The sequence below is a fragment of the Nomascus leucogenys genome, chromosome 10, assembly GCF_006542625.1.
Source record: "Nomascus leucogenys isolate Asia chromosome 10, Asia_NLE_v1, whole genome shotgun sequence".
In the NCBI taxonomy this organism is placed as follows: domain Eukaryota; kingdom Metazoa; phylum Chordata; class Mammalia; order Primates; family Hylobatidae; genus Nomascus; species Nomascus leucogenys.
Window position 1 is genome coordinate 53838164 of NC_044390.1, and position 27261 is coordinate 53865424.

The 27261-nt window shown below is 59.1% G+C and overlaps 2 protein-coding genes across 2 annotated transcripts; one reads left to right on the forward strand and one right to left on the reverse strand.

Annotated features, from left to right (window-relative positions):
• The first annotated feature begins 1364 nt into the window (after nucleotides 1-1364).
• Nucleotides 1365-13313, forward strand: ANO8 (anoctamin 8). The gene is made up of 18 exons (XM_030820480.1): nucleotides 1365-1655; nucleotides 2417-2527; nucleotides 2667-2799; nucleotides 2982-3120; nucleotides 3195-3291; nucleotides 4833-4949; nucleotides 5029-5156; nucleotides 5255-5416; nucleotides 5740-5892; nucleotides 5993-6119; nucleotides 6230-6285; nucleotides 6414-6488; nucleotides 7263-8087; nucleotides 8352-8543; nucleotides 8663-8794; nucleotides 8887-8997; nucleotides 11150-11819; nucleotides 12668-13313. Exons 1-18 carry the CDS (start codon nucleotides 1550-1552, stop codon nucleotides 13033-13035), a joined length of 3702 nt encoding a protein of 1233 aa, XP_030676340.1. The 5' UTR covers nucleotides 1365-1549; the 3' UTR covers nucleotides 13036-13313.
• On the reverse strand, nucleotides 13238-27239 carry DDA1 (DET1 and DDB1 associated 1). The gene is made up of 5 exons (XM_003275808.3): nucleotides 27108-27239; nucleotides 22681-22761; nucleotides 22395-22446; nucleotides 20832-20893; nucleotides 13238-17016 (listed from the first exon to the last, which is right to left on the reverse strand). The coding sequence occupies exons 1-5, from the start codon at nucleotides 27108-27110 to the stop codon at nucleotides 16906-16908; spliced, it is 309 nt and encodes a 102-aa protein (XP_003275856.1). The 5' UTR covers nucleotides 27111-27239; the 3' UTR covers nucleotides 13238-16905.
• Between the last annotated feature and the right edge of the window lie 22 nt (nucleotides 27240-27261).

Genomic DNA, 27261 nt, shown 5'->3' on the forward strand with positions numbered 1-27261 from the left:
CCCAGCCTTTTTTTTTTTTTTTTTTTATGAGACGGTGTCTCGCTCTGTCGCCCAGGCTGGAGTATAGTGGCACGATCTAGACTCACTGCAACCTCCGCCTCCCAGGTTCAAGCGATTCTCCTGCCTCAGACTCCTGAGTAGCTGGGACTACAGGTGTGCACCACCATGCCTGGCTAATTTTTTGTATTTTAAATAGAAACAGTGTTTGGCCATGTTGGTCAGGCTCGTCTCGAACTCCTTACCTCAGGTGATCTACCCGCCTTGGCCTCCCAAAGTGCTGGGATTACAGGTGTGAGCCACTGCACCCGGCCGAGGCTTTAATATTTTAAGTTGTAAAATAGGAACAAATGATGACATATTTATATTTCGTCTGCCATTCTGTAGTTGTTACATCTGTAACAAGTATATAGCAAGTGCCTACTGTGTGCTCGCATTGAGAACCAGAGCTAGCCCCTCGTTCCTACCCTCGCTGGGCTTTCAGTCTAACAGACTGAGCTACTCAGGATGGTCAGGGGTTGGCCAAATGCCAGGTAAAACCCAGGTCTCCCAGCTAAATGTGAATTTCAAATAAATAATGAATAATTTTTTAGTACTACTATGTGCCATGTAGACATAGGACATAGAAACATTTATGTATGTATGTATATATGTATGTATTTGAGACAGGGTCTCGTTCTGTTGCCCAGGATGCAGTGCAGTGGGTGTGATCTCAGCTCACTGCAGCCTTGACCTCCTGAGCACAAGCGATTCTCCTGCCTCAGCCTCCCAAGTAGCTGGGATTACAGGTGCGCCCCGCCCAGCTAACATTTATTCTTTTATCTGAAATTTACATTTAACTAAGCGGACTGTATTTTTATTTGCTAAACTTGGCAACTCTATGGGATCCTCTCCGAGGTTACATCCTGGAGGGAGTCGGTGTTAACCGGACGAAGAGTGCATGAGGAGTGTTCTAGGCAGCTAAATGGTGCGTGCAAAGTTCCTAAGCAGGGCTTGCTGTAATTATCTATCACAGCCCTGCTGGGGTGGTTGAAGTTATTGTCACCAGGAATCTTCCCCAACAAGCCCGCCCCTCCCACGTCCTCCCTTAGTCAAATTACGCCCATCTCACATTCCAAACAGCGTCTCCAGGGTCCGGAGTTTGCAGATGGGGAAACTGAGGCTCTGAGGCGGAGACCAGAAGAAAGCATGGGTGGGGACAAGTTGGAGAATGCACCATCAGTGCGGGCGGGGACCAGCAGCAGGGAGCGAGGTAGGCGGGCGAGAAGGAAACCCAGAAAACAACACGGGCGGAGACGCGAACCAAAGAACTAGGCGAGCGAACTCAGCTGAGAACCCCAGAGTGACGTGCACCGAGCCGGGAAGGAGAATCGAGGTTCGGCTCGGGCGGGGACGAGAAGCAGCGCTCGGGCGAGCGAGGACGGCGGCCAGCGCGGGCGGGCGCGGCCTTTGTCTCCTCCTCCCGCGCGCTCGGCGGCGGCACCGGCCCCATGAGCCCGCGGCCCCCCGTCGCCCGGGCCGTCCGTAGCCCCTGACCTGACCTGTCCTCGCCATGGCCGAGGCCGCCTCCGGCGCCGCGGGCACGTCCCTGGAGGGCGAGCGTGGCAAGAGGCCCCCGCCGGAGGGCGAGCCTGCAGCCCCGGCGTCCGGAGTTCTGGGTATGTGTGCGGCTGGACCAGACAGGGTTGCAGGTGCCTGGGGAGCCCGCGTCAACTGCACGGGGAGGAGGATCAGGGTCAAACGTAACCTGGCGTGGTGTCTGGACGAGGGGCCGGCTCCTCCCGGCACTGCGGCTGCGGTCCGGCGGGCGGGGCTGGGACGGTGCTTCGAGCTGGGGTCCCGGCGCAGAGACGCGGACACGCCCCTCCGAGAGCCCCAGGCTTGGGCTGCGCCCTGCCATCCCCGGGCTGCGGGATCGCGGCGGGCCAGGGATGTGCTTGAGAGAGCCTCTCCGCGAAGAATACAGAATCACACGGTCCTGGGTTCAAATCCCAGCTCGACTGTGTGACCTTGGGCGCGTGACTTAAACGCTCTGGGCCTCAGTTTCCTCACCTGTGAAATGGGGGTAAGAACCGCACCTAGTTCCTGGGGCTGCTGCAAGGACGGCGCTGTCATAATGTGGTGAAGCGCTCAGGGCTGCTAGTGAGCGCCCCATCGATTGTGGTTTTGGAGGCGGAGCTGGGCCTCAAGAATGAGTAAGATTTGTAAGGGAGGATCTGGGGGGAAGGGCATTTCTGGAGGAAGGCCTGGCTGGTACAAGGACGTGGAGGGAGGAAAATAAGCCAAGCCCAGAGCTCCCGGGGCTTTGAATGCCAGGCAGAGTGGTGAGGAGCCCTGGCGGGGGCCGGAGGAGCCAAGACTGGAGGCTGGGTCCGGGTCCCAGAGTGGCCTGACCCGGGCCTGCTACGCCGCCCCCTAGATAAGCTTTTCGGGAAGCGGCTCCTGCAGGCGGGTCGCTACCTGGTGTCCCACAAGGCGTGGATGAAGACGGTGCCTACAGAGAACTGCGACGTGCTGATGACCTTCCCAGGTACCCACGCCCGCCCGCCCGCCCGCCCTCCCAGTGCCCAGATGCGGCTCTCCTGAGCTCGGCTTCCCAGAGCGGGAATATGTAGGAGGCCTTGGGCCCCCTCGTGGCAAGAGCCATCGGTCCCTGTGCCCCTTGGCAGACACGACCGATGACCACACGCTGCTATGGCTGCTGAACCACATCCGCGTGGGCATCCCCGAGCTCATCGTGCAAGTCCGCCACCACCGCCACACGCGTGCCTACGCCTTCTTTGTCACCGCCACGTATGAGAGGCGAGTCCCCTGTCCCTGGCCTCTCGCTGAGCCTGCCACCTGGCTCCCCGCTCTACCAAGTGCCAACCATGCTATCCAGCCGCCCTGCGTTTGTCCCAAAGGCTGCCAGGTGCACCATCCTCAGCTCCAGGGTGGTGGGCCGGGGCCTCCCTGTGAGCCCACCTCCTCCGCCTTCTTCACAGCCTACTCCGAGGGGCCGACGAGCTGGGTCTCCGCAAGGCAGTGAAGGCCGAGTTTGGCGGGGGCACCCGCGGCTTCTCCTGCGAGGAGGACTTTATCTATGAGAATGTGGAGAGCGAGCTGCGCTTCTTCACCTCCCAGGTGAGGCCGGCTCTGGGCCCCTGCATGCATCTTGTGCCTATGAATTCCCTGAGCTCACGCCCTCTTCCTTGCAGGAACGCCAGAGCATCATCCGCTACTGGCTGCAGAATTTGCGTGCCAAGCAAGGAGAGGCGCTCCACAACGTGCGCTTCCTGGAGGACCAGCCAATCAGTGAGCAGGGCAGGGAAAACACCAATCACAGGCAAAGAGTTGGGTGGAGGTCTTCAAAGACAGCTTATTGGAGCAGGAGGGCGGGGCCTGGACCCAACCACTCAGGGGTTGGCAAAAAGTTAGGAAACCAATGAGCTAAAGGGGCGTGGCCTTAGCAAAAGGGTAGCGCTTATCTCCTGAGTTGGGTGGAGCTCTGAGAGAACAGCTTATCAGGGCAGGAGGGCAGGGCTTATGTCCAACCAGTTAGGGGTTGGCAAAGAGTTGGGAACCAATGTGCTGAGGGGGCGTGGCTTTGGCCAAAGGGTGGGGCTTATTTCTGGGAGATGGGTCCACGAGAGGCCTTTTTCTGGGTCTGGGATAAGGTGGAGGCAGGGACCATGGACAGCACTCCACTTACAGAGTGGTGCGGCTCTGGGCGTTGGATTCCCCTCCAGGAAACTAGCCACCCAAGTTCACCTTCCGACAGCAAGTTTTTACCATTCCTCAGACGTTCGGGTCCACAAACTGAGCTTTATTTAAAGCAGGGGAACAGGCACAGTGGCTCCCAGTACTTTGGGAGGTCGAGGCGGTAGCATCACTTGAGCCCAGGAGTTTGAGGTTGCAGTAAGCCATGGTAGCGCCACTGCATTCTGTCCAGCCTGGGTGACAGAGCGAGACCCTGTCTCAAAATAAACAAATAAATAAAGTAAAAAATAAGGCCGGGCGCAGTGGCTGACGCCTGTAATCTCAGCACTTTGGGAGGCTGAGGCGGGCGTATCACGAGGTCAGGAGATCGAGACCATCCTGGCCAACATAGTGAAACCCCCATCTCTACTAAAAATACAAAATTTAGCCAAGTGTGGTGGCGCACGCCTGTAGTCCCAGCTACTCGGGAGGCTGAGGCAGGAGAATCGCTTGAACCCGGGAGGTGGAGGTTGCAGTGAGCTGAGATCCCACTACTGCACTCCAGCCTGGTGACACAGCTAGACCCCGTATAAAAAAAAGAAAAAAAAAGCCGGGCGCGGTGGCTCACACCTGTAATCTCAGCACTTTGAGAGGCCGAGGCGGGTGGATCACTTGAGGTCAGGAGTTTGAAACCAGCCTGGCCAACATGGTGAAACCCCTTCTCTACTAAAATACAAAAATTAGCTGGGCGTTGTGGTGGGCACCTGTAATCCCAGCTACTCCGGAGGCTGAGGCACGAGAATCGCTTGAATGCGGGAGGCAGAGGTTGCAGTGAGCGGAGATCACGCCACTGCACTCCAGCCTCGGCGACAGAGCGAGACTCTGTCTCAAAAAAAGAAAGAAAGAAAGAAAGAAAACATGGTTCCTCACCAGGACCCGACTCTCCCGGTTCCTTTACATCCTCCCCGCCTGCCCCTGCACCTACAATTTCTGAAGAAGAATCAGATCTTCTATCCATCTAGAAGTCCTCCCCTGGAAAGAGCTCTAGAGGTTTAAGAGCAGGCAAAAACCTGTGACTTGGGTTTTAGGCAAAAAGGGGCTAGCCAGGCTAGGCACAGGTGGAGGAGTGGGGATCACCTGTGTTCCTCCCTTCACAGTCCCCGAGCTGGCAGCACGTGGGATCATCCAGCAGGTGTTCCCTGTCCACGAGCAGCGTATTCTGAACCGCCTCATGAAGTCATGGGTGCAGGCCGTGTGTGAAAACCAGCCTCTAGGTGCTGCCTGGGCTGGGGGGTGGGAGGGAGTCCCGGCAGACAGGCAGGGGATGACTGAGACCCACTTGTCCCCTGGCAGATGACATCTGTGATTACTTTGGCGTGAAAATTGCCATGTACTTCGCCTGGCTGGGCTTCTACACATCGGCTATGGTATACCCAGCTGTCTTCGGGTCTGTCCTGTACACATTCACAGAGGCTGATCAGGTACTGGGCAGGGACCCTGCAAGGTCTAGGGGAACCAGAGGCGCCCTCCTTTCTGGACTGGCACAAACAATGACTCAACTCTTCTCTGCCACTCACAGACAAGCCGGGATGTTTCCTGCGTGGTCTTTGCCCTCTTCAATGTGATCTGGTCGACGCTGTTCCTAGAAGAATGGAAGCGGAGAGGGGCTGAGCTGGCATACAAGTGGGGGACGCTAGACTCACCTGGGGAAGCCGTGGAGGAGCCACGCCCCCAGTTCAGGGTCAGTTGGGGGCTGAGTCCAGGGTCATGGAGACAGGGCAAAGGTAAATGGTGGGGGGCACTGCAGGAGCAAAGGCAGAGAGGTGTGAAACAGTGTTGTTCCATCAAAGAGGGTATGCCAAACCGAGGCGGGCTCTGTGTGCTCCCCAGGGGGAGGGGTGGAAGTTGGATTTGAGGGACTGGAAACAGTGCCCTAGGTGGGTGACCTGAGAGGGTCACCTCCACATGATGGAGGGAAATTGAGTTCTGAGGATAGGGAGGGGTGCAGGAGGCGGAGGTGGCCCCTCTGAGCTCATGCTGGGCCCGGCCCTTGCCCACCATCAGGGCGTGCGACGTATCAGCCCCATCACACGGGCCGAGGAGTTCTACTACCCGCCTTGGAAGCGGCTGCTCTTCCAGCTGCTTGTGAGCCTCCCCCTGTGCCTGGCGTGCCTCGTCTGTGTCTTCTTGCTCATGCTTGGCTGCTTCCAGCTGCAGGTGACCCCCCATACCCCCACCCGCCCTGTCCTTGGTGCCCAGCTCCACCTTGGACTGAGCCCTGCAGCCGGGATGAGCCCTGAACCCCCTTCTCCCGCAGGAGCTGGTGCTGAGCGTGAAGGGGTTGCCCCGTCTCGCCCGATTCCTGCCTAAGGTCATGCTGGCCTTGCTTGTCAGTGTGAGTGCCGAGGGCTACAAGAAGCTAGCCATCTGGCTCAATGACATGGGTACGGCCTGCCAGGGGGTCTCTGGGAGGAAGGTCTCCACTGCCCCTTGGGATCCCTGACACCCTTGGGGGGACCGCGGCTGCCCCCTCACTCTCCCCCTTGGCCCCTAGAAAATTACCGGCTGGAGAGCGCCTATGAGAAGCACCTCATCATCAAAGTTGTCCTGGTGAGTCACCACCATCCGGCAGGCAGGGGGACAGCAGGGAAGCTGTGGGGTCTGTATGGGGGCACAAGGAAGGCTCCAAGGAGTGAGATGTGGGTGCTGGATGACCACCGCCTGCCTCCTTCCTGCAGTTCCAGTTTGTCAACTCGTACCTGAGCCTCTTCTACATCGGTTTCTACCTCAAGGACATGGAGCGCTTGAAAGAGGTGAGACCGCCGCCCCAGCGGCAGTCCCCCCAGCCCCCATGGCGGCCAGCGAGGGGCCACACCTGGCACAAGGGGTCCAAGGGCTCTCCAGCCCCTCCCTCCCCTCCTCCATCCTTCTCTCCTGTCTGTCCGTCCGTTGTCCGTCGTCTGTGCGTCCTCTCTCTGCCTGTCGTCCCCCCATCTGTCCGTCCATCTGTCCGTCGGTCCCTTCACAGCTCCTGCTCGTCCTGTCCCTGTCCCAGAGCCTCGAGCGGCAGCTGCGGGCGGCGCTGGTCCCGCTCGCGGCCCTGCGGTTCCGCCTGCTCCTCCTCTCCCTCCGGGGCCTCCTGCTCGCGGCCCGGGCCAAAGTACGGGCAGGTGGCGAGCCCGTGGGGCCTCGCCGGGGTGGGCAGCGTGGCTGTGCTGGGGGCCTGGCGCGCCGAGCTAAGGGGGCATGCGCGGAGGGAATCTGGGGTCGGGGACCGCCAGCAAGCAGGTGCAGGCGGCTGGGGGCGCACGCGGCCCAGTGCACCGACAGAGCCCGCGGTGGGGTGGAGAGGCGCTGGGCCTGCCCGTGAGGTGGACGAGGAGCGCTGCTCGTGCCAGGCTGTAGTTTGTGGCTGAGCGCTGGCGGCCTCGCGTCGAGGCGCGTCCAAAGCAGCGGAGTTAGGAACCAGATTCGGCGTGTGTCTGGGCACGGTGCTCTGGCGGGGCGCCCAAGGGAGGGTGAGTCCCCCGATCCCGGCGCCCCGCTTGCCCCCCACGCGTCTCTCTCCTTCCCCTTCCTGCCCCCAGATGCTGGCCACGCTGCTGATCACCCGCCAGTTCCTCCAGAACGTGCGCGAGGTCCTGCAGCCGCACCTGTACCGGCGCCTGGGCCGCGGCGAGCTGGGCCTGCGGGCCGTCTGGGAGCTGGCCCGAGCCCTGCTTGGCCTCCTGAGCCTCCGGCGCCCTGGGCCCCGCCGCCTCGAACCACAGGCGGATGAGGGCGGGGGCGGCGGCAGCGGGGGCGGGGGCCGCAGGTGCCTCAGCGGGGGCTGCGGGGCGCCGGAGGAGGAGGAGGAGGCGGCGGCGCTGGTGGAGCGGCGGCGGGCGGGGGAAGGCGGGGAGGAGGGGGACGGGCCTCCAGGGGGCAAGGAGGAAGACGAGGACGACGAGGAGGAGGAGGACGAGGAGGAAGAGGAGGACGAGGAGGAGGGCGAGGAAGGGGGCCTCCTGGACTGCGGGCTCCGGCTGAAGAAGGTCAGCTTCGCTGAGCGCGGCGCGGGGCGACGTCGGCCCGGCCCAAGCCCGGAGGCCCTCCTGGAGGAGGGGAGCCCCACAATGGTGGAGAAGGGGCTGGAGCCGGGAGTGTTCACCCTGGCCGAGGAGGACGACGAGGCGGAGGGGGCTCCCGGCAGCCCTGAACGGGAGCCCCCGGCCATCTTGCTCCGCCGGGCCGGGGGCGAGGGCCGAGACCAGGGGCCCGACGGGGGCCCGGACCCGGAGCCCGGCTCCAACAGCGATTCGACCCGTAGGCAGAGACGGCAGAATCGGTCGTCTTGGATTGATCCGCCGGAGGAGGAACACTCGCCCCAGCTCACCCAGGCGGAGCTGGAGAGCTGTATGAAGAAGTACGAGGTGAGGCGGGGGCGGGGCCTCGCAGGGGGCGGGACACACCGTCCGAGGGTGAAGGCCGTGGGGGTGGGAGTGGTGATAACAGGGCCCTTGATGTTGGGATGCTGCAGAAGAGGAAGGCCTAGCCAGATAGAGGAGGCCTCTGGACTGGCTGAGGATGGGGACAGGCCCTGGGTCCATATGGGATAATCTGAGGGAGGCGGGCTCAATGGGAGAAAGATTGTCCGAGGGAAGAGGCTTCCAGGTCTGAGGCCCGCCCACTCGCAGGACACGTTCCAGGACTACCAGGAGATGTTCGTGCAGTTCGGCTACGTCGTGCTATTCTCGTCCGCCTTCCCCCTGGCGGCGCTGTGCGCCCTGGTCAACAACCTCATTGAGATCCGCAGCGACGCCTTCAAGCTGTGCACCGGGCTGCAGCGGCCCTTCGGCCAGCGCGTGGAAAGCATCGGCCAGTGGCAGGTGGGGGGAAGCCAAGAGCTCCGAGCTGAGGCCCAGAGGGAGCCCAGGTGCAGCTGGGAGGAGCCTGGGGTCTGGGGAGGCTGGCTGGACCCCGCCTGAGCCCTCCTGCCGCCCTGCAGAAGGTGATGGAGGCCATGGGTGTCCTAGCGATTGTGGTCAACTGCTACTTAATCGGCCAGTGCGGGCAGCTGCAGCGCCTCTTCCCCTGGCTGAGCCCGGAGGCAGCCATCGTGTCCGTGGTAGTGCTCGAGGTGGGGCCAGCGACAGGGGCGGGGGCAGCTGGGAGGCGAGAGGGCTGCCCCAGCATCTGCAGCCTGCTGCCTCCTCTCTGCCACCCCTACAGCACTTCGCTCTGCTCCTCAAGTACCTCATCCACGTGGCCATCCCCGATATCCCGGGCTGGGTGGCCGAGGAAATGGCCAAGCTGGAGTACCAGCGCCGCGAGGCCTTTAAGGTAGGGGGGCGCCAGGCTGGGCTCCGTTTTCTCATTGGTGGGGCTTCTGGTGGATCTCTGATCTTGGTGGCCAATTCCTTAGCGTGAGGGCAAATGCAGAGACTGCACAGAGCTGGGTATAATAATTAGTGCTCCCTGGCTGGGTGCAGTGGCTCACTCCTATGATCCCAGTGCTTTGGGAGGCCAAGGTGGGAGGATCGCTTGAGCCCAGGAGTTTGAGGCTGCAGCGAGCTATGATCGCACCACTGCACTCCAGCCTGGGTGATGGGGCAAGACCCTGTCTCTAAAAAGAGTAATAATAAGCAATAATAACTAGTGCTCACAACGGGTCCAGTCGCTTCTGGAATCCTGGCAGCATCCAGCACCAGGCTGGCCCTTCAGAACCTTCAGCCATCTACCAGCTTGCCCGATTGCATCCTGTTAGGGGGGCCAGGGACAGAGCGGAGGCTTCCTAGAAGCGCAGCTTCTTCCGCATTCCTCAGAAAGCTACAGAATGGGCCAAGGAGCTCCCCAATGCCTGCACAGGGAACATTCCTCGAGGATGACAATGTCCTTTGTCTGCACTGTCCCTGCAGCCTTTAGCTACAGGTGATAAGTGAGCACGTTGAAGTCGGGCTGCTGCGACCGAGAAACTGAATTTTTATTTTATTGAACAGAGCCGCACGTGGCTACCTGGGTATAGTCTGCTGCAGCCATAGTCCTTTTTTTTTTTTTTTTTTTCCTGAGGCAGAGTCTCGCTCTGTCGCCCAGGCTGGAGTGCAGTGGCGCCATCTTGGCTCACTGCAAGCTCCGCCTCCCGGGTTCACGCCATTCTCCTGCCTCAGCCTCCTGAGTAGCTGGGACTACAGGCGCCTGCCACCACTCCCGGCTAATTTTTTGTATTTTTAGTAGAGACGGGATTTCACCATGTTAGCCAGGATGGTCTCAATCTTCTGACCTCGTGATCCGCCTGCCTCGGCCTCCCGAAGTGCTGGGATTACAGGCGTGAGCCACCGCGACCAGCTTTTTTTTTTTTTTTTTTTTTTTTTTTTTTTGAGTCAGAATCTCTCTCACTCTGTCATCCAGGCTGGAGTGCATGGAGTGCAGTGGCCCAATCTCAGCTCACCGCAATCTCCACCTCCTAGGTTTAAGCAATTCTCATGCCTCCCAAATAGCTGGGATTACAGGCATGTCCCCCCACGCCTGGCTAATTTTTGCATTTTTAATAGAGATGGGGTTTCACCATGTTGGCCAGGCTGGTCTCCAATTCCTGACCTCAAGCAATCTGCCCACCTCCCAAAGTGCTGGGATTATAGGCGTGAGCCACCGCACCCAGGCTGCAGCCACGGTTCTGTCTCTTGCCTGTTCTCTGGGAAGCAGGGGATCAGTTGAGGCTCAGAATTGGTTTCCACTTTACCAATTCCTAAGACGCTGCCTGGCACACAGCCGAGGACAGAGTTGATGGCCAGTGAATGTTGGTTTTCTTTTCAATTCCCAGAAAGTACCGGCGTGGGTCCAGGGATTCATTTAGTTGCACCCAATAAGCCTCGGAATCTCTCTCCAGTTCCCCAGAGAACCTCAGTGTGGGCCCAGAGATGAAGTTGGCGCCCAATACGCTTTTTTTTTTCTTTTTTGAGACAGTCTTGCTTTGTCCCCAGGCTGGAGTGCAGTGGCACAATCTCAGCTCACTGCAACCTCCGTCTCCTGGGTTCAAGCGATTCTCCTGCCTCAGCCTTCCGAGTAGCTGGAATTACAGGCGTGTGCCACCATGCTCAGCTAATTTTTATATTTTTGGTAGAGACGGGGGTTTTGCCATGTTGTCCAGGCTGGTCTCGAACTCCTGGCCTCAAGTGATCCGCCCACTTCAGCCTCCCAAAGTGCTGGGATTACAGGCACAAGTCACTGCGCCCAGCCCCAATAAGCATTTAAGCCTCCCTCATTTCCACAGAGAGGCTGATCATGTACCTGGGAATGCAGTTGGCACCCAATAAGTGACTGGCTCTCTCCCACTTCTGCAGGGAGCCCCCATTGTGGGTGCAGGGATACAGTTGGAGCCTAATAAGCATTTAAGTCTCCCCCACTTTTGCAGAGAGCTCTGGCTTGCACCAGTCTCAGCTGGCACCCGCTAACACCCTTTCTTCTTAGTCCTGTAACGGCTTGGCTCTACCTGCAGAGACACGAGCGCCAGGCCCAGCATCGCTACCAGCAGCAGCAGCGCAGGCGGCGGGAGGAGGAGGAGCGACAGCGCCATGCAGAGCACCATGCCCGGCGGGAGCATGATTCTGGTGGCCGGGAGGAGGCGAGGGCCGAGGGCTCTGGGCTGGACCCTGCCACCTCCTCCGAGAAGGCCTCTGCCAAGGCCAAGGGCAGCACTGCGGGTGGCCACGGGCCTGAACGGCCCAAGCGCCCAGGGTCCCTGCTGGCACCCAACAATGTCATGAAGTTGAAGCAGATCATCCCACTGCAGGGCAAATTCCTCTCGTCAGGGGCCACATCCTCACTGGCTGCTGCAGGGGCCGGAGCCACCACCCGGCCTCCCCCTGCCCACTCACCCACGGGCAGCGACACCCGCCTGCCTGCCTTCCTCAGCTTCAAGTTCCTCAAGTCACCCGAGACCCGGCGGGACTCTGAGCGCAGCCACTCACCGCCCAAAGCCTTCCACGCTGGCAAGCTCTTCCCCTTTGGTGGCACCCGGGCTGAGCCCGGGTCCAACGGGGCGGGCGGGCAGGCCCGGCCAGACGGGACCCCCAGCAGTGGTGGCAGCCGGGTTCAGAGGAGTGGGCCGGTGGACGAGGCCCTGGCTGAGGAGCTGGAAGCCCTCCGGCCCGAAGAGGAAGGCTCAGGTCACAAGCTTTAACTCGGGGGTGGGGACGCCGGGCCGGCTTTGGGGATAGGGTAGGGTGGCCAGGCCTGGGGAGAGGGGCTGAAGGGGACAGGGGAAGCCCGGTCTTGGGTCCTGGTGGGGACCAGGTACGTGGTAGGTGGAGCCTCTCAGTTAAAGCCTGCTTAGTATCTCCAGGGCCTTTGTTAGCCTGGAGCCCCGTGCCTGACCCTCCCCAGGGAGGGATGCCAAAGCCCCTTGTCCCAGGACTGCACCCAGGGACCCCCCGACCATGCTCCGGTGCCAGGAGAGATGAGGGAGGCCTGTTTCCCAACCAGCCCACCCTTCTCCTGCTCCAGCTCACTCTTGGGGGGCACTTGACCCCCCAGGCCTCTATGCAAATCCACACCCTGCAGCCCAGCTGTTCAGGAAGGCCTTCCTCGAGGTGGGGCTGGGGCTGCCCACCCAGGGAGCTCCCACATGTGCTGAGCAGAGGTGCAGGCCTCACCCCTACCCTCTCACCCCTACCCTCCCACCCCCACCACCTCCCCTGCCCCAATCCCAGCCTGGGCTCCAGCAACCCCATCCCCAGGGAGCCCAACAGGTGGCAGCTGCAGCACAAGGGCCATAGGTCAGAAGCCAGAGGGACTTCCTCAAACTGTCCTCCCCCTGTGACCGGCAGGGGCCGTGCCCAGAGGCAGGGTATGCACCGGAAGCCACCCAGGGGGCCGCCCCACCTCAGTCTCTGATCAGAAGCAATAAGGCCTTTATGTGCCTGGATGCCCGGGAGGGAGTGCGGGCAGGGTCGCCAGCCCGGCGGGGTCCGGCGGGGGCGGCATCCCCCCGGACCGGCCCCTCTCGCCTCCGCAGGGACAGCGCTGGCCCCCGTGGGCGCCCCTGCCCTCCGCACCCGCCGCAGCCGGAGCCCCGCGCCGCCGCCGCCAATGCCGCTGCCCCGGCCCCCGACACCGCCCGCCGGCTGCTGGCAGTGGGACGGGCCCTGGGGCTGCGGGGGCGAGGGTGTCGCCCCCCGCCAGGCCCTGGCCGCTGCCGAGTGCCCACCCTGTGCCATGGCCGGGCCCCCACCCGCCCCCCAGCCCCTGCAGGGGGACGCCAGCTTTTACAGCCTCCCGCCCCCACCGCTGCCGCCCACCTCGGATGCCCTCGAGACCCCAGAGCCTTCCCCTAGCCCCAGCCCCAGCCCCCAGGCCGTGTGCTGGCCCAGCGGCTGGCATTAGCTCTACCCGCCCTGCCTTCTCTTCTCATATGCAATATCAGTCATTCACAGGGGCGGCCGGTCCCCAAAATGCAAGATGCGCTTCAGCCCCCAGTATTGGCCGGCGCCCCCCATCTGCCGTTTTCCTTTTCAAACGAAAGGAAACCCACAAAACCAACAGAAAACACACACACACACACACACACACACACAATAGGTGATTATTTATTTGTTTTTAATTTATTTTGTCATATTTTTGTAAAACGGCAGAAATGCAATAAAAACTATATTTCAACAGTGCCCGAGGTCAGAGCAGTGGAAAAGGGAGTGGGGGTGGGGGAGTCTAGGTGGCTGGGGCCTGGGTTGGGAACCCCCCTCCCCCCGATCCTGGTACAGGCTGGCTTGACCCGTGGGGGCCTCCTCCCAAAAACTAGGTCTCGGCCACAGATGGAAAACTCCAGGCTGCACCGCCTCTGAGACGGCCCAGATTTGGAGGCCAACTTCAGCCCTGGCTTCAGCCACTAGACAAAGGAAGGAATCTCTAAGTGCTGAAAAGAGGTGACAATGTGTGCACAGGCCCCAGTCCTGAGTAAGACGCCTTCTCAAAGAGAACAACGCTGTGGTTTGCAAGACGTGGCCCCTTCTAGCACACCCGCCTCCTGGAACATCGTCTGGGGAGCCAGAGACAGTGGGAAGAGCTTGTGGCATGAACATCAGAAGGCACCTGGCACCTGAGCCTCCTGCAGTCCCCGACTTGTGATACTGAATGGCACATTTGGGTGTCCCCAGGACACGGGGTGGCATTGGGACGCAGCAGGGATGTCCCACTGTGGGACGGACATCAGACCCAAGTCACTGGGACTCTGTTGCATGACTCAGGAACAGGAATGTGGCCTCTCAGACCCTCACGTTTTTCAGGAAGAAGAGGACAAATGTGTCCACATCCAAAGGCTTAAGGCTCAGAGACCAACATGGCCATGCTGCAGGGCTGGGCCAGAGGGCCTGGCTGGGGCCAGTGTGAGCAAGGGGCCCTTCGGGAGGCTGTGGAGAAGTCAGAGTTCACTGGAGGCAGAACAGCCTGTGCAAAGGCGGAGAAGGTGGAAGGCAGTTTGGGGGAACAGTGGGGTAAGGGGGACCCCAAAGGCAGGAGGGGTAGGCAGAGGCCGGCTCAGGGGCCCAGCGTCCTCCCACAGGCAGTGGGAGCCACACAGGGTGTGTGTGCCAGGTGGGGCATGTCCCGGCAGACCCAAGGGTTCTAGGGGGAGGCCACAGGGAGGCAAGCTGGGGCACAGCCCTCAGACCCCATCGGAGGGAGCTGAGGCAGGGGAGGGGAAGGAGGTGCCCGCCCAGCAGCCCCGCAGAGCCACGGGCAGACAGCACAGGCAGGAGACAGCCCCCAGCCACTCAAAGCAGAAACCGGGGGCCGGAGAGGTCTAGACAGGCCAGAGAGGAAAGGCGGGAGTGCCCCCTGCTCCCACTCTGGCCCCTGGCCTTGGAACCTGAAGTCTCACCATCTCAGTCATTCACAGATGGACACCGTAGGCCTGCCCAGTCACACCAACCCTGGGGACTGGGACTCCCCAGCTGGCCTGGGAGCCTCCAGGGCATTCAGGGACCCGGCACCACCGACCGCGGTCAAGTGTGCATTTCCCGACCACCTGCCCTGTGACCACATGGACCCTACAGCACCATCGCTGTGGTGCAGACACTGCCGGGAGCTGGGAGGCACAGCTGGGTGGCTGTGCTGTGCCTGGGCCTGGTCAGCCACTCCTTGTGTAGGACAGGAGCCCACCCTGGCACTGTCCGTCCTTGGGAGAGATGGGTCGCCTAGGCCCGAGGGTCAGACACAGGCAGGGCCCTCCACAGTGGAATCTGGGGCAGGCGGACCCTCCATAGCCTGGAGTCTCTGCTAGCTCTGTGACCCAACCCCACACCATAATGCCCTCAGACTCAGCTCTCAAAACCGAGACCTCTGCCAGGCACGGTGGCTCACGTCTGTAACCCCAGCACTTTGGGAGGCTGAGGAAGGCGGATGACTTGAGCCCAGCAGTTTGAGACCAGCCTGGGCAACATGGCGAAATCCTGTCTCTATGAAAAAATTTTAAAATAGCCAGGCAGCCGGGCGCGGTCACAGCACTTTGGGAGGCCGAGGCAGGCAAAGCACCTGAGGTCAGGAGTTCGAGACCAGCCTGGCCAACATGACAAACGCCATCTCCACTAAAAATAGAAAAATTAGCTGGGTGTAAGGGCGCACGCCTGTAATCCCAGCTACTCAGGAGGCTGAGGTAGGAGAATCGCTTGAACCTGGGAGGCGGAGGTTGTAGTGAGCTGAGATCTTGCCACTGCACTCCAGCCTGGGAGACACAGCGAGACTCCATCTCAGGAAAAAAAAAAAAAAAAAAAAAAAAAATTAGCCAGGCATGGTGGTATGTGCCTGTGGTCCCAGCAACTTGGAAGGCTGAGGTGGGAGGAATGCTTGAGGGCGAGGCTGCAGTGAGCTGTGATTACACCACTGCACTCCAGCCTGGGCAACAGTGCAAGACCCCAACTCAAACAAACAAAACAAAACAAACAAAAGAAAACTGAGACCCCCACCACCGCCAGTGGGGGCGATAAGGGGAGAAGCGGTGTTCCCCCAGCCCCAGGCTTAGTGGTCAGGGCCACAAACCTTCTGCCCAGAGCCCGAACACCCCCCACATACCCAAGCTCAACCCCAAACCCAGCCCAGCTGGCAGAGGAGGGGTCCCCATGAGTGGCCATGGCATATGCCAACTGCCAGGTGCCAACCTTCTGTACAGCTCCTCTATGACCCAGCAAGGGTGAGGCCACCACCTAGGACAGCAAGACCAGCCAGATGCCATCTGTACTGTCACCATGCCTCAGGGGAGTGGCAGAGGCCGGAGACCCCAGGCCCCCAGGTGAGGCCGGCCATCTCTGCGGTGGCTGACAGGTGCGCTGCCCTGCTTGGCGGTATCCCAGGCAGGGGGCTGACCCCGCTCCATCCTTGGCACCATGGACCGTCTCTCAGGAATGACCTGTCCTTAGGATCACCTTGACAGGAGAGGCAGAGGGGATGGTCCAGGCAGGTCTTGGCCTTGAACATGGTGGCCTCAGCAAGCCCACGAGAGAATCCAGCCGGTCCTGGGGCCCCTGGCGTGGGGGGCCCTTCTCACTCCTCTTGGTGACAACAGGGATGACTCCCAGGGGCTCCGTCCTCTGCAGCCAAGGTGTGTGGAGCAAAGACGCGAGGTCAAGTAGGAAAGACCCTTTTATTGGGGTGGACATGGAGCACGCGCTAGTCCATGATAAAAATAAAATGACTCAAGAGAAAGATCCCAAGGGCCGACTTCTCCCCAACGTGCGCGCACACTGGGTGAGGTCTGGGCATGGGAGAGTTCCGGGCGGAGCGTGGGACAAGACCGAGTCTCAATGGCCTGGACTGGTGTTGGAGGGGAGAAGGCCACTCGGCTGTCCTGGTGGGTCAGGCCGCCCTGGGCCCGCCCCTGTTGCCCTGCCACAGTAAAGCCCCCGCTAGAGACCCTCACGACACGCTCTGGTCCTATGGAGAACTGGGGGCAGGAATCGGGGAACTGGCCCGATGGAAGGCGGGGGTCGGGGGGACAATGTTGTTTTTTTTAAAAAGCATCTACCAACATCACACTACTGGGTCTGATGTCCCCTTTAACCAACGCTTGATACAGGTTACAGCATAAATAAAAACTCAACGAAAATAAATACATCGGCTCCTATGAGGTTGGAAGTGGTGTGGACGCAGGGTGTGGATGGGCCGGCAGGGAGGCGGGCGGGCGGGCGGGGTGCTTACACATGGCGGGCAGGCGGGTGGGCGACCAAGGAGCAGACCTGGCAGGAGGCGCCTGTGGAGTTGAGAGTCTTAAGTGTCCTCGTGCATGTCTGGGCTGTCGGTCCGCGCCACCTTGCGGGGAGGTGCGGAGCTCTCGCCTTCCAGCTCCACTTGCTCCTGGTCTCTCTTCTTGGCAGCGTTCTGGGGGACAGGGAAAAGTGAGGGGCTGTGTCTTTTTTTCGGACAGCCTCAACCTTCCAGGGTCAAGCAATCCGCCCAGCTCAGCCTCTGGAGTAGCTAGGACTACAGGCACATACCACCACGCTTAATATTTTTACTTTTGGTAGACATGGGGGTTTCACCATGTTGCCCAGCCGGAGGCTGTGAGTCTTCATGTGGGTGAAGCTCTCAGAGTCATAATGCCAGCCCAGGCCCCTGCAGCAGCATCACAGAGGTAGGCCTGGAGTACAGTGGGGGGCCCCGGGGTCCCTGGCTAAGCAGCCCCTCCTACCACCAGGATCTGCCCCACTAAGCCCTGCCCAGACCCATGGCTGGTGATAGACAGGTGTTTCCTGGTACCTGGAGGAGTCACCCCCACCACGTGCAATGACCCACATAGGGCTGGTTTCTCAAGCACTCAGAGGAGCAATCCACCCAGCCTGGGAATAAAGGGCCTTTGGAAGCCACTGGAGATGCCGCACATCAACGCAAGAGAGAAGCACACGTCTGCTTCCCTGCTGTGGAAACCAATGCTTGCAGGGCAGGAGAAGGGGCGGGGATGGGCCCAGCAGCTTAGATTTTCAGAAGCAGTCACTTTGCCACAGAGTCCCCCGACCTTCCAACTTTGCCCAGCGTAGGTAGCCACCCACTGTTCAATGTTAGGTGTAAAAAAAAACCAAACTTGCTGGGCGCGGCGGCACATGCCTGTAATCCCAGCTACTTTGGAGGCTGAGGCAGGAGAATTGCTTGAACCCAAGGGGCGGAGGTTGCAGTGAGCTGAGATCATGCCACTGCACTCACTCCAGCCTGGGCAACAGAGAGACTCCGTCTCCTAAAAAAAAAGAAGGCCGGGCGCGGTGGCTCACACCTGTAATCCCAGCCCTTTGGGAGGCCGAGGTGGGTGGATCACTTGAAGTCAGGAGTTCAACACTAGCCTGGCCAACACGGAGAAACCCCGTCTCTACTAAAAATACAAAAATTAGACCAGGCATGGTGGCTCACACCTGTAATCCCAGCATTTTGGGAGGCCAAGGCGGGTGGATCACCTGAGGTCAGGAGTTCAAGACAAGTCTGACCAACATGGAGAAACCCCGCCTCTACTAAAAATACAAAATTCGTCAGGCATGGTGGCACATGCCTGTAATCCCAGCTACTCGGGAGGCTGAGGCAGGAGAATTTTTTTTTTTTTTTTTGAGACGGAGTCTCGCTCTGTCGCCCAGGCTGGAGTGCAGTGGCACAATCTCGGCTCACTGCAAGCTCCGCCTCCCGGGTTCACGCCATTCTCCTGCCTCAGCCTCTCCGAGTAGCTGGGACTACAGGCGCCCGCCACCACGCCCAGCTAATTTTTTTTTGTATTTTTAGTAGAGACGGGGTTTCACCGTGGTCTCGATCTCCTGACCTCGTGATCCACCCGCCTCGGCCTCCCAAAGTGCTGGGATTACAAGCGTGAGCCACCGCGACCGGCCGAGGCAGGAGAATTGCTTGAACCCAGGAGGCGGAGATTACAGTGAGCCAAGATCATGCCATTGCACACCAGCCTGGGCAACAAGAGCAAACCTCCATCTCAAAAAAATAAGTAAATAAAATAAATTAGCTGGGCATGGTGGCGCATGCCTGTAATCCCAGCTACTCAGGAGTCTGAGGCAGGAGAATTGCTTGAACCTGGGAGGCGGAGCCTGGAAGGAGGAGGTTGCAGTGAGCCGAGATCATGCCACTGCACTCCAGCCTGGGCGACTCCAGCCTGGGCGACAGAGCAAGACCTCATCTAGGAAAGGAAAAAGGGAAAACAAAAGGGAAAAAGGGTGGAAGGGCAGGGCAGGGCATGGCAAAAGAAAACGAAAAAGAAAAAGAAGAAAAAATGTCCCGTGTGCAAAGGCAGCCTCTGGGAAGGGAGTTGGGGCACCAGAAGCAGGAGGCAGGAGATGACTCTTCACTGCAACTACACCCTTTTATTTTTATTTTTTAGAGATAGAGTCTGGCTCTGTTGCCCAGACTGGAGTGCAATGGCACGATCATGGTTCACTGCAGTCTCAACCTCCTGGGCTCAAGCGATCCTCCCACCTCAGCCTCCTGAATAGCTGGAATTACAGGAACATGCCACAGCCAGTCAATTTTTTTGTTTGTTTTTGTTTTTTTTAGTGACGGGTTTTGCTATGTTGCCTAGGCTGGTCTCAAACTCCTGGCCTCAAGCCATCTGCCCGCCTCAGCCTCTCAGGCAGTTCTGGGTGTGAATCACCACACCCAGCCACACCCTCTCATGTTGCCTGGATTTCTTTTTTCTTTTTGTTTTTTGAGATGGAGTCTCACTCTATCACCCAGGCTGGAGCACAGGGGCGCGATCTCAGCTCACTGCAAGCTCCACCTCCTGGGTTCACACCACTCTCCCGCCTCAGCCTCCCCGAGTGGCTGGGACTACAGGCACTTGCCACCACGCTGGCTAATTTTTTTGTATTTTTAGTAGAGATGGGGTTTCACCATGTTAGCCAGGATGGTCTCGATCTCCTGACCTCGTGATCTGCCGGACTCGGCCTCCCAAAGTGCTGGGATTACAGGTATGAGCCACCACGCCCAGTCTAGATTTCTTTTTTTCTTGAGACCACCCAGGCTGCAGTGCAGTGGCATGATCTTGGCTCACTGCAATCTCTGCCTCCCAGGTTCAAGTGATTCTTCTGCCTCGGCCTCCGGAGTAGCTGGGATTACAGGCGTGCGCCACCACGCCCAGCTAATTTTTATATTATTAGTAGAGATGGGGTTTCACCATGCTGGCCAGGCTGGTCTCAAACTTCTGACCTCGTGATCCGCCTGCCTAGGCCTCCCAAAGCGCTGGGATTACAGGCATGAGCCACCACGCCCGGCCTAGATTTTTAATCATGTGTACACATTTCACCATTCAGAAAAGATTTTTTGTTTTTTTTGAGACGGAGTCTCACTCTGTTGCCCAAGCTGGAATGCAGTGGTCCTATCTTGGCTGACTGCAAGCTCCGCCGCCCGGGTTCACGCCATTCTCCTGCCTCAGCCTCCCGAGAAGCTGGAACTACAGGTGCCCACCAGCACGCCTGGCTAATTTTTTTTTGTATTTTTTAGTAGAGACAGGGTTTTACTGTGTTAGCCAGGATGGTCTCGATCTCCTGACCTCATGATCTGCCCACCTTGGCCTCCCAAAGTGCTGGGATTACAGGCATGAGCCACCTCACCCGGCCTTTTTTTATTTTTTTGAGACAGTCTTGCTCTGTCACAAGGCTGGAGTGCAGTGGTGTGATCTCGGCGCACTGCAACCTCCGCCTCCCTGGTTCAAGCGATTCTCCTGCCTCAGCCTCCCGAGTAGCTGGGATTACAGTCACGCACCACCACGCCCAGCTAATTTTTGTATTTTTAGTAAAGACGGGATTTCCCCATGTTGCCCAGGGATGGTCTCGATCTCCTGACCTCATGATCCGCCCGCTTCGGCCTCCCAAAGTGCTGGGACTACAGGCATGAGTCACCACGCTCGGCCTCAGAAAATATTCTATCTAGTTCATACCAATACAGTCTACCTAATGCTAGGGCCATGGAAAGCTGGGCCTGGCGGCTGCTTGGGCCTGGCCTCCGGCTTCCTGAGCACTGGTGTCCTGTGGCCTCTGCACAGCGGTTCCCTCCACTGGAACGCTCTTCCCTCTCCTGGATCGCCCAGGGCACTCCTACCCAGCCCTCAAGGCCCTGCTCCAATCACTAGAGTCCTTCCTGTGCTCAGAAGCCCCTGCCAGGTGCCCCGTCTCTGTCCACCCACAATCCCCGCACCGGAGCCCTGTGGGCCTCACCTTTTTGTCCCATTGCTGATGCAGGTAGCGCAGGAGGATGTTTGTCTTTTCTGTCACGATGACTGAGGAGGAAATATAGAGAAAGTCGCAGACGCCTCCCCTCCCCAGGCTCCTCCCGTGACACTGCCCTGGGAGGTCTTTTTGGGGCTGGAACTTAGTACCCCCAACTCCAGAAATCTCCAAAAGTCCCACGTTTTTGCTTCTGAGCACACTCGCAGCCACTCCCAGAGGCCTGAGCTGCTTTCAGGGTCCCTGCTCCCTGCAAGGGATTCCACCCTTGGGTGGGGGACCAAGCCCCGCCACTAAGACTCTCATGCCTATGTTTCTCCCATGCTGACTAGGAGCACATACCACATATCTGCGCCCAGTGACCACACACAGTCCCACCCCACGGCCTCCAGATGGATAAATGCTTTAAGAGCAGGGTCTCACTCTGTCACCCAGGCTGGAATAATCATAGCTCACTGCAGCCTGGAGCTCCTGGGCTCAACTGATTTTCCCACCTGGGACTATAGACGCATGCCACCACGCCCGGCATATATATACATATACACACACATATATATGGTTTTTGGTGAAACGGGGTCTCACTGTGTTGCTCAGGCTGGTCTTGAACTTCTGGCCTCAAGCAATCCTCCTGCCTCAGCCTCTCAAAGTGCTGGGATTGCAAGCGGGAGCCACCCCACCTGGTGTGGAGTCTTTTTTTTTTTTTTTTTTTTTTGAGACGGAGTCTCTCACTCTGTCGCCCAGGCTGGAGTGCAGTGGCACAATCTCGGCTCACTGCAAGCTCCGCCTCCCGGGTTCACGCCATTCTCCTGCCTCAGCCTCTCCGAGTAGCTGGGACTACAGGTGCCAGACACCACGCCCGGCTAATTTTTTGTATTTTTACTAGAGACGGGGTTTCATCATGGTCTCAATCTCCTGACCTCGTGATCCGCCCGCCTCGGCCTCCCAAAGTGCTGGGATTACAAGCGTGAGCCACCACGCCCGGCCGTGGAGTCTTTTTAAACAGTTAAACTAAGACAGCAGGACCAAGTCCTCCTGTGCTGTGGGCCCCTTCGCCTGGAACCCCTTCCCGTCACTGCCACCCAGGCTTGGCTGGATCCCCAGCCCAGGCCCCTGTAGCCCTCTGCTGCCTCTCTGCCCAATAGTACTTGTCTTAGAACCAGAGTTCTTGCCTGACCTCATCTGACAGGGAGGGGAAGGGGCCAGTGAGTGGCAGATGAGGGACAACTTGGGGGTCCCTTTGAGCTGGCTGTGGATCCCAGTGTGTCCCAATCAAGAGATACCTGGGGAAAGCCAGGTTTCTGGCTGTCCCCAGGGGCTGGGAGTGGACAGGCATCCACATGTGCATCCCCAGGCTGAAGCCCCCACGGTCCCCCTCCTGCACCTCCCTGGAGGCCCTCCCCGACTTAACTGGATTCAGTAGCCAGCGTGTGAACCCGAGCCAAGTCTGTCTATGGCCTGGGCCAGGGATGAAGATAACCTCCTCGTGCCACGCTGCAGTCACCAAACCCCGCCCCTCAGCAACCAGAATGGGACAGACTGACAGCGGCCACTTACTCTGTTCAGACGGGTACTCTCGGGTGGGCAGGTAGACTGAGGGCCGTCGGTTCTGTAGGAGGGTTGAGAAGGGGTGGGTTAGGAGAGTGCATGGGCCTGGGGTCTCCTCATCCCTCCACTCAGCACCCACCCTTCAGTGCAGACTGGAAGACACTCAAGAATGTGGATGGGGCTGGGCTTGAAGATCGGCCTCTGTTCCTGCCAAGACCCCAATTGGGGGACACAAGCCGCCCCCAGGCCCCCTGGAAGCGCCCAATCCCTCCCAGCCCCAGGAACACACACTCACCGAGGCTTTGCACACAGAGTCCGCGTGAAATCGACTAAAATTGCTTTTGTTGTAGACAGGCAGTCCTTTCAAAAAATCTGCCTAGAAGACACGGAAGATGGCACATGAGAAACCAGGCAAGGGCCGGCTCATCCCCGGAGCACCTGCAGGGTGACTGCTGGGTTCCTTCTTCCCACTATTCTTTGTAGTTCAAGTTTTCCAGAACACACCCTTGAGCTGGCTGCTGGATACACTGCCGGGACCAGAGAAAAGTAACCAAGCCAGGCTATGTGCACGTCCCCCACGGGATCCTCATGACAGCCCCCTAACTAGGTAAGAGGTGGGGAAATTGAGGCTGCAAGAGAACAGGCCACTGGTTAAAAGTCATACCGCAGTGGGCTCACGCCTGAAATCCCAGCACTTTGGGAGGCCGAGGAGGGTAGATCATCTGCGGTCAGGAGTTTGAGACCAGCCTGGCCAACATGGCAAAACCTCATCTCTACTAAAAATATAAAAATTAGCCAGGCGTGGTGGTGCACGCCTATGATCCCAGCTACTCAGGAGGCTGAGGCTGGGGAATTGCTTGAACTCAGGAGGCAGAGGTTGCAGTGAGCAGAGATCATGCCCCTGCATTTCAGCCTGGGCGACAGAACCATGAGGTCTGGAGTGGGCCAGTGGTGGGACTGTCTGCTGCGAGTCTCCCCACATAGCTTGCCCTGAACGGGGCCCTCCTGAGCTCACTATGTATGATCTCCTGACCCAACAAGGCAGGAGGTAGTGTCTCCCTATCAAAGGCAAGGACATCGAGGCAGAGAGGTCACCCGGTCTCAATCAGAAAACCAGGGGGCTGATTTGAACCCACATATACCCCACCTCGGAAGTCAAGCTCCTTCTCTTCATCACATGCCTGAAAAGCAAGGGCCAGAGCCCCTGCAGGCTACAGACCTGGAAGGGAGGGCCATCCCCTGATGCCTGAGGCCCAAGAGAGCTGCCCTGGGAGAAGCTGCTGTTCAGACAATTTCCCACCACCCTCTGGGACAGGCAGGAGCAGCAGTGTCACCAATTCTATGACATCTGGCCCCTCCTCTGCTGGTCCCTCTTGAGAAGCCAGAATGTGGCTGGGTGGGCCTCCCCCTCCCACTCGGGAGGCAGCCGTCACATCTGGATGACCTACTGCCCCAGGACCAGTTCAAAGTCTCTCAAACCTGCCTTCCCTCCCACCCTAGGATGCCAGCCTCAGCTCAGCACCCGGCTCTGGGGCCAGCTTCATTCATTCAGCAAGGTCTTCTGGGGCCCTAGCAGGCACCAGGGCACTGGACTGAGCCACCATGGATGCGCGCCTGGCCTTGGGATGGTGTGGGGCAAAGAGCTGCACAGTGCACAGGAAGCGGCTGCAGGACAGGGTGCCTCGAGGGCGCAGTGTGAGGTGCAGGGCAGAGCTCTGGCCCATTTGGGGGATAAGCGATTGCTGCCCAGACGCAGGGATGCAGGCACTGAGACCTGAAGGGTGAGGAAGGGTCCCTGTCCCCCTTTGCAGCCCTGGCCCAGCTTGCCCCTGCTGGACTCCCATCACACACACCCTCTGCCACACACACCCTCTAGGAATGCCCCTCATGCCTCCATGTGGCAAATACCTGCTAACCTCCCCACCAGCTCCAACCCCCTCCCTGGTCCCTTTGCTCCCCCGACACTTCGGGAGCCTCTCCCAGAGCGTCCCTCACACCCCGGCGAGGTCATCTGTTTACACGTCCACCTCCCTGGCTGGACTGGTACCTCCCCGAGGGCAGAGGACAGGACAGGGCTGACTCAACCCTGGCCGGGCTCGAATGGGGCCCGGTGGCTGAGTGGCGAGAGGTGCAGGTACCCTAGGCATTCTGCTCTCAGTCCTGGCTCAGCCCGTCCCTGGTTGTGTGACCTGGGACAAGGGACCTCCCAGCCTCTGGGCCTCCCTGTGAAGAGAGGCATTCCAACAGGGCCACCTCCCAGGGTTACTCTGAGTCATAAGACAACAAGGGGAATGCTTTGCACGGAGCTCCCTCGGGGGCAGCCTTTAGGATCAACATGTCTGTGTTGCACAAATGAATGAAGGCAGGGTATGTGCAGCCTTCCTGTCATGCTAAGCTGGAAAACAAGGCCTTGAGACATGGGGGGCAGGGGGTGGGGGAGGCCTCATCCCAGACAAATGCCAGCCATGGTTGGGCCCTGGAGCCATCCATTACCTCAGCAGACACGCACTAGACACCCGTGTGCCAGTCCCACTGCAGGTAGCCTGCCAGGGACCCAACAAAGAGATGAGAAAGAGAAGCAGTGCACTAATAGCAGAGAACTGGGGGCCCCCTAAAGTCTGGAAGGGCCTCGATCACAGGAGGAAGAGTGTTCTGAGCAGAAAGAGCAGCAGGTGTAAAGGCCCTGGGGTAGCAGGAACCTGGAGTGTGAGGAAGTGAAAACAAGGCCAGGGTGGCTGAAGCTCACAGACAGAGTGGAGATAAGGTCACAGAGGTGGCCAGGGGCCTCAGGGTGAGGAGGGGAGCCACCAGGGTTCCTGGAGTATTTTGTAGGCTAAAAAGTGGTATTATTTGACGCACATCTTTAAAAGCTCCTTCTGGCCGGGCGCAGTGGCTCACATCTGTACTCCCAGCACTTTGGGAGGCTGAAGTGGGTGGATCACAAGGTCAGGAGTTCAAGATCAGCCTGGCCAATATGGCGAAACCGTCTCTACTAAAAATACAAAAATCAGCCGGGCGTGGTGATGGGCGCCTGTAGTCCCAGCTACTTGGGAGGCTGAGGCAGGAGAATGGCTTGAACCCAGGAGGTGGAGGTTGCACTGAGCGGAGATCATGCCACTGCACTCCAGCCTGGGCGACAGAGCAAGACTCCATCTCAAAAAAAAAAAAAAAAAAAGCTCCTTCTCAGGCCCCATGCAGTGCCTCACACCTGTAATACCAGCACTTTGGGAGGCTGAGGCAGGATCACTTGAGCCCAAAACTTTGAGATCAGCCTGGGCAACATAGGGAGTCCCCATCTCTCCAAAAAATACAAAAATGAGCCAGGTGGGAGGATCTCTTGAGCCTGGAAAGTGGAGACTGCAGTGAGCTGTGATCACACACTGCACTCCAGCCTGGGCGCCAGAGTGAAAATCTGACTCCAAAAAAAAAGTTCCTTCTGGTTCAGGTGAATTATGAACGGCCAAAGGGATAAGAGCAAGGCTAGGAGACCAGGGAAGAGGCTGGGACAGGTATGCAGGTGGGAGGTGGCAGTACCTGCAACAGGGTGTGAAGCCATGGATGAATTCAGGTGTGTTCGGAAGGCAGAGCCAATCTAATCCACTTATGATTGGCTGTAGGGATGAGACTGTACCAAGGTATCAAGGACAACACCCAGGCTTGGGGACCCGCACACTAGGAACCCACCTTCCCATTTCCTTCCTGAAAGGGAGACTTCCTTTCATCCCCACCACATCCCAAGCACTGTGGATTGTGGGCTGGGACTCTGGGTCAGGGGACAAAGGAGACTTGAGGTATCTTGACCAAGCTTCCCATCACCCTTCCCAGCCCTGAGGATGCCAACTAGTGGGGGTTGGGGAGAGGCTTTAGCTCCACTCTGAGGGTGGGTCACCATCCCGCTTTTCAGGTGGGGAGACTGAACCCCGAAAAACCACCAGACCCAAATTCCAGGATGACTGAGGAACCCCGAAGGAATTTCAACCTTCCAACAGCCAGGTGGGGACGATCCACACTTCATGATGAGGGGACAGCTAGAAGAGAACGTCACTGGCCTCGAGTCACCCAGCTCATCTGTTGAGCATTCACTATCCTGAGTCCTTTACGACGTCAGTTACCTAAATTGTCACCACCCTAAGAGGTTCAGACTACTGCTACCCTCATTTGACAGGGACAATCCATGCGGATCGGAGATAAAAGTTTTTCATTCTTAGAGGCGGATAAGGGCCCAGAATGGCGGAGGTGGGGTCAGGGCCCGGGGGACCGGGACAGTCGGCGATGTCGCACTTCCTTTGGCGACAAAGCCCTGCATATCGCCGTGCCAAGCCCCCTCCCCCGCCCCGGGGCCCAGGCCGGCCTCCCAAATTCTCCTGAACCGAAGAGATCCAGGCCCGGCGCGCTGAGAACGAGGCCAGACCAGGGGGTCTTACGGGACCCCATCCCTACCCCAGACGATTTCCGGGGGGAGCCGCAACCCGGAAATGAATGAGTTGTCAGGGCCTGGTATCCTGGATGGGGTCAGAGGTCGGAGAAGGAGTGGCAGTGGGATCAGCAGGAAGGTCTCGGTAGGGTCCGGGGGTCGAAGGTCACAGGTGTGTGGGAGGGGCGGGCCGGACCTCAGGGGACCGGGCAGAACAGAGAGGGGCCTGGGGGATACTAGAGGTGGGTGGGACCACGGCGCCATTTTGTCGAGCAGAGGGGGAGTAGGGGCCCGGAGGCCATCCTCACCATCTTCTGTTTCCTCCGTCGCCGCCTCGGCCGCCGCCTCAGCCTCCACCGCCGCCACCACAGCCGCCTTCTTAGCCGCCGCCTCACAGTAACTTCCAGCCACGGCACAGCCCACACTGATGGCGCCACCACCCCCCCGTCATTGGTGCTCACC